General features: G+C 52.0%; 1 protein-coding gene across 2 annotated transcripts in view; it reads left to right on the top strand.

The window, feature by feature from the left end:
* Positions 1–634: 634 nt before the first annotated feature.
* SNX8 (sorting nexin 8) overlaps positions 635–11376 on the top strand; it is a 44460-nt gene continuing 33718 nt past the window's right edge. Inside the window, exon 1 of one of the 2 annotated variants that reach the window (XM_030849553.2) lies at positions 635–728. In XM_030849553.2, the coding sequence (XP_030705413.1) occupies positions 635–728 (94 nt within the window). Of the gene's footprint in view, positions 729–6936; positions 7031–11376 lie in introns of those variants that run through there. The other variant, XM_060285822.2, reaches the window with a different exon arrangement.

Genomic DNA, 11376 nt, shown 5'->3' with positions numbered 1-11376 from the left:
CAGCCTTGTTTCGGAAGTCAGGACACTGGATCCATTCGGGTCGCCCGTCGTCCTCCAGACGGGGAAGGTACCAAATGCATCTTTGTATCCTCAGCACCCAGCACAGGGCCCGCCTGGCCTCCAGGCGACAGGCAGGAGACCTGAGCGAGTGAGCCAGTGAGTGAGTGAGTAAGAGGGTGGTAAGTGAACGAACGACTGAATGACGAGGTGGGTAAATGAGCGAATGAGCTAGTGGGTGAATGAATGAGCGGGTGAACGAGTGGGCGGACGAGAGGGTGCGCGTGTGAATAAATGAATGAATGACTGAGTGGGTTGCCTGAGTGAGGGCAGGTGGGGACTGAACGAGTGGGCGAGGGTGCCGGCAGCGAACAGGCGGGCTAGAGCGGCGGACGCGGGAAGGCTGAGCGTGCAACCGGACCGCGCCACCTGCCCTACCCGGGAGTGGGCGGGACGGGGCGGGGCGGGGCGAGGCGAGGCGAGGACGGGAGTGGGCGTGGCGAGGTCGGGCGTGGGCGCGGCAGGCCCTGGAGGGCGGGGATAAGCTGGGAGTGGGCGTGGTAGGCCCGGGTGTGGGCGGGGCGAGGCCAGCCAGAGCCCTGGCGGGCGCGGAGGAAGTCACGTGGCGCGCACTCACATGACTGGCGGCGCGATGGACCCGATACCCGCGGCGCCAGCAGCTGCAGCGGCTGAGCCGGAGGCAGACGAGGAGGCGGACCCGCTGGCGGCAGGTATGTCAGGCACCCACCGGGCCCCGCGCTGCTCCGGCCAGCGCCCCCCGAGACGCTGAGGCCTTCGGTACTCTTCCTGTCGGCGGGCGGCCCGCGCCTCGCCGGGTCCCCCCCTCCCACTCCCGCGTCCACGCCCAGGAGGGCGCGTGGCCGCGCGGCCCAGAGCCGGAGCACCTGTCCGGGTTTGCGCCTCGCCGCGCGCTTCTGCCCGCGTCTCCCCGGGACTGTCCGGGTCCCTGGGGGCCGCAGGGCCCGCCCGCCCCGCGCTTCCTGCTTGCCGGCCTGCCCGCCGCGTTGGGCGCAGTCCCAGGACCTGTCGGGTCTTGGCAAGAACTCTGGTCGCTGAAGACTTTAGTGTTATCGAACGCCGGCCCTTCGTGTTTCTCCCTGAGTGCTTTTCTTAGCGGATGAGCGTGAGGCGTGCGTTTTCTAGGATGTCCCTGTTTAAAATGGTACCCCCTCTAGTCCTCTAACTGGAGGATAGATGAAGGTGGGTGTTGGTGTGAGTTACTGCTGCTTCTTGGGGGGTGGCGCGGGCCCAAGGTTGGAAGCTGCGGCTGGGCCGTCTGGCGAGGTGTCCCTGAGGAGGCCATGCTTAGAGTTCTGGAGGGCTGCTAGACACTGGATTCATTAGGGAGAAAAAGAGGCAGAAGTGGAGTGAAGCTGCTGGGGGCACGGGTGGCGTTGCGCCGGATTGACCCCGTTGGCCTGAAGTCCCTTGGTGAGTCTGCGTCTCGGGAGCGGTCCCCACCCCGCCACCCACATTGGTCTTTAGTTACTTTTCCTTTCTCATGTAGCTGTGTAAGGAGGCTCTTGCTCGTGGTTAGAACACTGCGTTCATGAGGTCACACGTTCGAGCCCAGGTGGGCCAGTCAGGTGGGCCAGTTGGCCCTCCTGTACCAGGGCCGCACGCTGGGCTCCCAGTGTTTGGGTGGGAATGGTTCTTCCCCCGAGGATTGTAAAGCAGCTCAGAGTTCCTGGATGTGATGGTTACTCAGGGGTCTCTTTGCAGGTACAGGGGCAGCCCTGACTTTCCTGCAGGGCTCACCCCCTGGCTGCTATTGTGGTATCATCTACCACAGCTCTCCGAGACTGGCAGCGGGCCTTCCTTGGGGCCCTGGTGATTTTATTAGCCATCCTGGATGGCAGGTGAAATGGTAGAGGAAAAAAACCCCCCAAACCCCACAACCCAGAGGCAAGTGACTTGTCCACCGTGGGCAGTGTTAAGGGGGCATGTCGTGGTGTGGGTGGTGTTTGGAGGGGCTGGAGTCAGAAAATACAAGTCTTTGAGAATGAATTTTGTCCACAGATGATATATGTATCTCTCATGCTTTAGCAAAAGTGTATTTTTGACTGTTGAAGAAGCAGTGGCTTATGGGTATACAGCGAATTTCCTCTTCTCTGGTGTTCTGTCCACACAGCCAGAGCCCACCGTTAGTGTTAATTGTGGGGATCGCAGGGGTCTAGGTCTTTGTAGTAGCTTTGGGATTGTCAGAAAAAATTGTGTTCACTGTGGTTTTCAGCCTCAAGCGTCTTTTATATCATATTCTAATCCCTGGAAGCTTAAGCTATAAATGATAACTCCCTCCTGACAAATTGAACTTTCAATTGTGCAGTACGTGGACAAACACCCAGAACATTATAGATTAAAGTCTCACCCCATTTGTGATCACCTCCTCTTACCAGTTTGGGATGCATCCTTTCATCGCTCTTTTCGTGTCTTATACATACGTGTACTCAGACAACGTACACCTCCTTGTGTGCTGTGCCCGTGTTTCCCTAGTGTAGTGTATTAGTTTTCTACTGCTGCTGTAACAAATTACCACAAACAGAGTGGCTTAAACAGCAAAAATTTATCATCTTACAGTTCTGGAGGTCAGTAGCCCCAAACAGGGTTCCCTGGGCTAAAATCCAACTGTGGACAGGGCTGCGTTCCCTCTGGAGGCCCTCGGGGAGAAGGCGTTTCTAGACCTTTTCCAGCTCCCAGATGCCTTCCGCATTCCTTGCCGGAGGAACCGCGGGCCACACCCTTCTTGTCCTGTCACCTCTGATTCTCTTTCTTTTGTTCACTTCCTCCACTTTGAAGGACCCCAGCATTACATTGGGCCTACCTGCTAATCCACATCCTTTGCCCTCCTTTCACAGTCAGCTCATTAGCAGCCTAAACTTCATCTGCACCTTTAATTCCCCTTTCCTGTGGAATCTAACAGCTTCACACGTTCCAGGGCTTAGGATGCGAGTACCGTTAGGGGCCGTTATTCTGCCTTAGATACCCGTGAGGGGTGGAATTGCCGGGTCATAGGGTTGCATAGTTCCTGTTCTAACAAATCCTTACGAATTACCCTTTCTGGCGGCTATTACCAGTTTATACCGGCAACAGCAGTGCCTCTTTTCCCCAGAACCCCATCACCATTTCATACCATTTGTTTAAAAAACTCCCTTCAGCATTAGAGAAATTAAGAACGTGTTTTATTTTTGTTTTAATTTCTATTTCTTCGATTATCAGTGAGGTTTAGTTTCTTATAATACTTTGCCCTTGTATGGCCTTCTGAACCGATTGTTCTTATTTTTTGCCCATTGTCTTAAGGGATTGTCTTTTTTTCTTTGATTTTTAGCAGTTCTTTTTGTATTTTGGACATAAACTTGTGGTGGGTTTTATATTAAAATCATTAACTATCAAAATATCTGACTGGACACTCTGTTTTCTGACTGTGCAGCATGAGAGTTTATTTCAGGTTACAGAGCTCAATGATTGTGCCTTAGAGTGACAGAGAATGAGGATGATGTGTGCTTGATTGTCTAATCTGATTTTTGCGATTGCATCATACACGGATAAAAAAAATATAGACAGATTACCACTGTGTATCCCAGCCCTGCTTTCCTACAACCCTGCGGACCTAAAGTTGGTTTTTATTTATTGATTTATTTATTTATTGGCCACTCTGTGCGGTTTGGGGGATCTTTGTTCCCTGACCAGGGATTGAACCCGAGCCCTTGGCAGTGCAAGTGCCTCATCCTAACCACTGGACCGCCAGGGAAGTCCCCTAAACTTGGTTGTTAGAACAAGGGAGAATCATCTTCACTTCCATTGGAGCGCCTCATTGGACGGTACTCCATACATCCCATTCGGTTAGGAAGCTCTGAGCCGTTTGTCTTCCCAAACCTCTGGCTGCCTCCTGGTTTTCTATGGGGTCAGGCCTGAACTCTGTTCATCCTCTGAGCGCCTCCATGACCGGCCGCACCCTCTCTGCACGCCTGCGCGGTTTCCACGCCCCTGTGCTCCCGCCACCACCCTCGCTGCTGCTGCTCTGCCTGTACACATCTGTTAGGCAAGTCATGAGCTGTCACTTGAGATGTGCGCATTTGACGGATTAAATTATACCCTTAAAGTACCATCTGCATTGGGGCAAAACACTTTACCGTGGCAAAACACCATTTCCCGGGGGAAACGTGGAAATCCCCCACATTTCCGTTGTCAACTCCTGACCGGCAGAAACCATTATTTTTCTTTACATCCTAGTATCTAGAATAGTGTCTGCTTTGTGGAAAGGGCTCTGATGTTGGAAAAGAATTAGTTTTTTTTCCCCCCCGTGACATGCGGGATCTTAGTCCCCCGACCAGGGATCGAACCTGGGCCTCCTGCAGTGGAAGCTCGGAGTCCTAACCACTGGACCACCAGCGAAGCCCTAGAATTACATTTTTATTGTCAGTGTTTTTTAGGATAGGGTCACATTTTAGTTTGGTAACAATGGTAGCTATGCAGATATTATTTAAATCGGTGTTAATGGTCTTTGAGCTCCATCTCTTTCTCCCTTTCTCACACACACACACACACACACACACAATTTGCAAGGTAAAAGGTGTACATTTGAAGAAAGAGGAACTGAATCACTATTACACAGAACACGTTTTGCCAGAATTTGTGGTTAGCAAGAAAGTGATGTGTTCCGGGTTGGGGAATTCTGTTTTGGTTTATTTTTTCCTTCCTAAGAAAAATGCACCAGAAAAGAGATGTCTGGCCTGCGGTGTGCTGGGGTGACGGGGAGGGGCTGGAGTGGTGAGTTGCTGGAGAGATGTGAGCCGCCTTCTGTGGCCCGCAGTGCATGTTAAGAGGAGCTGCCCTCGTGGTTAGAACCTGGGGCAAGTGAGCAGACAGGCAGCCCGGACCCTCGGGAATTCGAAGAGCTCGACCCTTGACCACGCACGTTACCCTCTGAAGGACTGTAGTGCTTTCATCCTTTGAACGTTTTTGTTGTAGAATCATTAAGAAGTCATAGCCAGACTTGGGGTAGACGTTCTTGGTGAAGGTACCAATATTAAAACCTCACGTGGGACAGGCGGGCGCAGGAGGGCCCCAGACATGACCTGTGAGTTGAGCTCTAGGGGAAGCTGAGGCCACACTTGGCTCTATTTCCTGCTGGCCAGGTTGTAGGAGGACACACGTGTCCTTGGGGTGTGTGGATAGGCATGTTGGCGGGGGCGGTGGGGGGTCCTTCAGCACTCTTAACGCAATTTGGAGTATGTGTGCTAAGGAAAAGGAAAGGGAAATTGCACGATTGATGAATTCCAGGGAAGCGTGGTAGGGACTAGAGACACATCTCTGAGAAGTACATTGACGTGATTTTCCGACAGTCTTCAACCTGATTGGTGCCAGTGAAGTTCTCTCCGACAAGTCTTATGAGTGGACCATAAGCAGAGCAGTAAAGTTTCATGTGGTATGTGATTTGGCACTTCGAGGAGATGTTGCTGTACAAGTAAGATAAGCGCAAATACAAACGTCTTGTAAAAGGGAGCTCACGGGTGAGCTCGCAGCTGCTGTGTTTAGCATGTTTCCTTTTTTCCTCTGCACACGCTTTTGGTACAGTTAACCTCAGGGTGTATTTACGTTTGGTTTGTTAGTCCGTTCGTTTCACTTAGCGTTAGTCTACGCCACCAAGAAGTTTTCATAATTCTCTATTTGACGTCTGTGTAGTAATGAATCCAGGAATGTACGTTTGTGCTTTTAAAGTGCTAACGTCGTAAAATTTGATCCTTTACGTTGGATCAATATTAAAAAAATGTCCTGATGCTTGCACTTGGTAAACAGAGTTTCTCTCCTGCTAAACTAGTTCCCCAGCCTAGAGGTGACCGCTGCTGTCAGCTGTGCGTGTTGAATCACAGTTTTAAGCTCAGTTGTTAGGCTTTGAGAGCCAGGGAGACGTCCTTAGGTGATCTCTGCCATGTCCTGTTAAGACCTTTTGCGAATACAAGTACCGAGTCCCAGCACCCTCCACTGAGGATGTTGAAAGAAGCCAGAGGAAATGCATACCACGAGACTCCTCTTATATTAAGTTCAAAGCCATGCAGAATTAGACTCTGCTGTGTGGGTTAGAATTAGACTCTGCTTACGCAGGTGATGAAAGTATAAATGAAGAGCAGGTGAAATGGCGTGAAAATGGGGCTGTGGTCGCCTCCGATAGGAGAAAGGAGGGTCTGCGGTCGCCTCCAATAGGAGAAAGGAGGGTCTGCGAGGTACAGGTCATGGGGGCTTCCAAGATCCCAGCCATCTTTTAATTTTTGACCTGGATAGTGGTTCCACATGTGTTTGATACATAGTTTTGTTAAACTGTCCATAGACATTTTATACGTGTGTGTGTGTGTGTGTGTGTGTGTGTGTCTATGTCTATTTCACAGTAGAAAATGTTGGGGGAAAACCCAGTGTGTCCCAGATCCTGAGACATTAAGCGGACTTGCTAACAGCACAGTTTGACAAGCAAAGGTGGGTGCTGGGGACCTCGTTTTAAAACAGTTTTGTGGGAGTGTTGGTCTCCCTTAGTTTTCACTCTCGAGTTAATATTGGAGGTGTATTTATAATGAAATGCATGTTTTGTTGAATTGACATCCACTCCTAATCTCCCTGGCTCCGCTGTGTCCGATGTCTGTGTCTGGGTATTATTGGCGCTGGCCCGGCCCGCTGGCGAGTCCAGGTGTTCCAGTGGCCCCTGGGACCAGCAGGAAGGAGGACCGAGACCCCAGGGCCGCTGGCATCTGTGTGGCAGCGGGAGGGATGTCTGGGAAAGTCACCTGCTGTTGAAAGTATGCAACTCTGGCAGAGGCCATCTGCTGAGACAAGAGTCAGGTGATACTCCTGACTTAGCACAGTTAATTATCTTCAGAACAGTAATTTCACCTCCCAGCTCCGGAGAAGTTCCAGTCCAGGCCGGGGGTGCAGGGATTTTCCAAGAACTGGCCACTCACTGCTGGGGTTTCGCACGAAAGGGAGATTTGAAATTGCGTTATCAGCTCTTCAGGACCCGAGGACGGTCTGTACGTGGGCGTGGGCGGGTCTTTATCTCGTGATGGCTTCTGCACACTGAGTGTCCTTAGGACGGACGGTGACGTAGGGAGTCTGGTGGGAGTTTCTGCAAGAGGCTATAGTTTGCCTCTGCCCCGTGGAAGGGGCCTGTTTCCCCGAGAGGGTCTCTGCTGGGCGCACAGAGTACCCCATCCTCTGCCCCCTTGCTGGGAGGGAGTTGTTTTGGGCCTTTGCAGAGCAGAGCGGTAGCGTTGTGTGGTAGCTGTGATGACTAAGCCTTTCAGAGCACCTGCTGTGTGCCAGAGGCCCTTCCTCGTGCCTGACGTGTAAAGCAACTTAATCCTCTCAGTAATGCTAGGAGGCGAGGCGTCGCCCCACCCCTACTTTACAGATGGGGAAACCGAGGCACGCAGAGGCCGTAAGTTGCCCGGCACCTACAGCTAGTGGATGGCGGAGCTGGAGCGCCGTCCGGCGCGGCTCCGGCCCCCGGTGGGAGGGCTGCCCTGCGGACCCCTTTCAGGACCCCGTCTGGAGGCTTCGCTCCTGACTGCTGTAGCCAGTGCCTCCCGGACGGAGACCCTTCTGTCGTCAGGGGGTTTTTCCGAGGGGAGAGGTGGCTCCGTGAGCCTGTGCTCGCAAAGGGCACCCGAGGCCCTCGTGAGGCGTCGCGCTCTCTCTCCAGAAAGGGAGCGTCAGTGCCGGGCAGCGGTGAGGGTGCGAGCTCGAGCCTCAGCCCTGCACCCCGTCTGCTGAGCGTCCCCAAGATCAGTCCCGGGAGCGGGGCGTCGGCCGGGGGCTCGTCTCCAGCTGGCTTGGGCGCGAAGGCTCTCAAGGAACAGATCGCGTCGCGTGTGTTGCGACCCACGGGCCGAGTTCCCCCACCTGTTTGAGATGCTCGGATCACCCTGGGTCACGGGTTTCCGAGTTCTGGGCAGACAGGCACTGCATGAGAGTCCAGTCTTCACTGCCTGGAAACTGGGTCTCCACCATTTAGTGCAGAGGTTTCATTGTGGGGGGAAAACTGACTGACTAGTTTTCTTTCTGTGACATTTTTCACGGTTCCTAATTTGTTCATGCCAGTTTCCGAGGCCTTCCGTGTTCTGGTTGATTAATTGCATTCCTGGTCCTTTACCCCGCAGGCAGCTGGAAGGCAGGGGCCTTTTTTTAAAAAAAATTTAATTTTATTATTTATTTTTTATACAGCAGGTTCTTATTAGCTATCTATTTGATGCATATTAGTGTATATATGTCAATCCCAATCTCCCAGTTCGTCCCACCCCCTGCTCCCTCCCCAGGCAGGGGCCTTGTCTCACTCCTTGTGACCCCTTCTGTGGATCAGTAAGTATCTGTTTAAACGGATTTAATCGTATGTCCCTTGGCTTGTACTGTCGGGTGATCGCTCGGAATTTTCTTAAAGGGACTGAGTGAGGCTGCGAACGCAGGTCCTCCATTTAGCCTCCGCTGGGATCGAGACACACTGAGCCTGCCAGATACTTTGGGGCGTGTTCACTTTCAGACGGAACCATCCAGGCCTGGGAGGAGGGTTTTTAAAAAAAGAAAACCAAAGCCAGATTGCATTTAGCTCAACAGAGATGAGTGTTCTTTGTGGAACTTTGAACTTCTACTTTGTGAGTTATTCCAAGATCTCCCGAGTTAGCTAAAGCAGTATTCTTTTTAAACTCTGGAAAAAGTCCCTGGGCCTCCCCACATAAAAACATTCCGGAAAGGAGAGACCTAAGAGGCTTTCCGAGGGAGAGACTCAATGAAGCCTTTCAGAAGCAGGTTTGGTGAGATTCACGGAGAAGCAGGGGTCCCGTGGCTGCCCTGCGGGTTCCTTTTGCTCCAGGTTGAGTCAGAGGAAGTCGTCTGATAGGCGGCTCCTTCGGGACTGGGCTTCAGTCTCGTGAGCCCTGAGGAAACAAACCAGTGATTCCCCCTCTTTGTGCCTTGGCCCCTCGGCTCTCCCTCTGGAAGGAATGGCCACTTTCGGCCGGAGAAGCCCCGTTTGTGTGAACGTGAGTGGTTCACGTCCCTGGAGGTCCCAGGGGCAGCTGGCGCTCTGGGGATTCCCAGCAGAGTTTAGGGAGTCACATGGCAGGGGACCCAGTGCTTGAGGGAGCCACGTCCCCTGGCCAGCAGTTCGTTCATTTGCTGTGTGGTTTCATCTGGGCACAGGTCCTGTAAAAACCAGCCGCGTGCTGGATGCCTTCACGCATAAACATGTATTTAACGTGCTTGTAGCCAGCCGGTAACGTAGACGGTGTTGTCCTCGTTTTAGAGAGGAGAAAACTGAGTGCAGGGAGGTGGGCGGCTCGTTCACAGCAGGCTTTGCGCTGAGACCCTCTGGCCCCTGGCCCAGGTGTGGGGTGTGCCTGCCCCTGCGCCTCTCCTCGTTGTGGGCCTCGAATGAGGCCCTGTGAGTTCAGGAGGCAACAGGGATCTGGTGTCATCGGGTAACCTGGTGCAAGTTCAGGCCCCACGTGTCACCTGACTCTGACCAGACAGGCGGGCCATGCTGCCGGCTGGGCCTCCAGTTTTCACGTCTGTGAAATGGGGTCACAGTACCTACTTAGACTGCTTGTAGGACTCAAGAGGTGTTATATAAGCACCCGGAAGGTTCAGACACTGGTCGTGGCCCTTGCTGTAGTGGTGGTCGATACGGCACACAGCCGTCCAGGTGACCGTCTTCTTCCCTGCCTTTGAATTCATGGGAAGGGGTAGAAGAGGGGAGAAAGCACTTTATTCAGGGGAACCGGACTGGTTTCTTAGCTCTCAGTGGCTGCTTCCACTCCGACTGACTTGCAGCTTCAGGCCACCCCACGGAGGTCCACAGGGTCCTGAGTGTGGCCACTTGAAGTTTCTGTGGCAACATCACCAGCTCAAATTTTCTTACCTGTGCCTGAAACCCAACCAAAGGATGTCACAGGTGGATGGTATTTTCCCTTCTTAGCAGACACCTTCTTTAAGATTGCGAGCTGTGTTCCAGGCACAGTGCTGGGGTGGGAGGATACTTAGTTTGTATTCACCAGAGCTAGAGAGAAGAAGAGAAGGAATTCATAAAGCGTTTTGAAAGCTTTATTGAGATGCAGCTTTCACCCATTTCAAGGGTACAGTTCAGTGACTTTCAGTGTATTCCAGGAGTTCCGCAGCCTTCGCCACAATTGATCGTACAGCACTGTCATCATCCCGTACCCGTTAGTAGTCACTCCCCATACCCCCAACCCCCTCTTCCCCCAGCCTAGACCACCACTGCTCTTTCTGTCTCTGTAGATTTGCCTGTTCTGGAAATTTCATATAAATAGAACCATATAATTTGTGGTCCTTTGTGACTGGCTGTTTCACTCAGCACAGCGTTTTCAAGGTTCATCTAGGTTGTAGCGTGGGTCAGTACTTCATTTCTTTTTATGGCTGAAGAATATTTCGTTGTATGGATAATTCACATTTTACTTATCCATTCGTCGGTCCACGGACATCTGGGCTGTTTCCGTGTTTTGGCTGTTATGACTAATGCTGACGTCAACATTCATATACAAGTCTCTGTGTGGGCGTAGGGTTTCATTTTTCGCGGGTGTACACCTAGGGATGGAACCATTGGGTCACATGGTAACCCATGTTTAACCTTTTGAGGAACTGCCGGACTGTTTTGCAGCAACCTGTGAGGGTTCCAACTTCTCCACATCCTCCCCAACACTTGTTATTGCCCTTTTGATTATGTCCATCCCAGTGGGTGGAATCTCATGTGGTTGGTCATCTTTTCATGTGCTTGTTGGCCTTTTGTACATCTCCTTTGGAGAAATGTCTATTCAAATCCTTTGTCAATCTTTAAAATTAGGTAATTTGTCTTTTTTTTTTCGCGGTACGTGGGCCTCTCACTGTCGTGGCCTCTCCCGTTGCGGAGCACAGGCTCTGGACGCGCAGGCTCAGCAGCCATGGCTCACGGGCCCAGCCGCTCCGCGGCACGTGGGATCCTCCCGGACCGGGGCACGAACCCGCGTCCCCTGCATCGGCAGGCGGACTCTCAACCACTGCGCCACCAGGGAAGCCCGGTAATTTGTCTTTTTAAAAAACTTGAGTTATAAGAATTCTTTATGTATTTTAGACCCAAGTCCCTTATCAGATACACGGTTTACAGATGATTTCTCCATTTCTGTGGGTAGTCTTTTTACTTTCTTCATGGTATTTTTACAGCACACCAGTTTTTAATTTTGACGAAGTTCAGTTCATCTGTTTTGTTCTTCAGTTGATGCTTTTGGTGTCGTACCTAAGAAAGCTTTGCCTAACCCAAGGTCATAAAGATTTACTCCTATATTTTCTGCTGAGAGTTTTGTAGTTTTAGCTCTTACACTTAGGGCT

This window comes from Globicephala melas, chromosome 15 (genome assembly GCF_963455315.2).
Source record: "Globicephala melas chromosome 15, mGloMel1.2, whole genome shotgun sequence".
NCBI classification, from domain to species: Eukaryota; Metazoa; Chordata; class Mammalia; order Artiodactyla; family Delphinidae; genus Globicephala; species Globicephala melas.
This window is presented reverse-complemented; position numbering and strand designations above follow the sequence as displayed.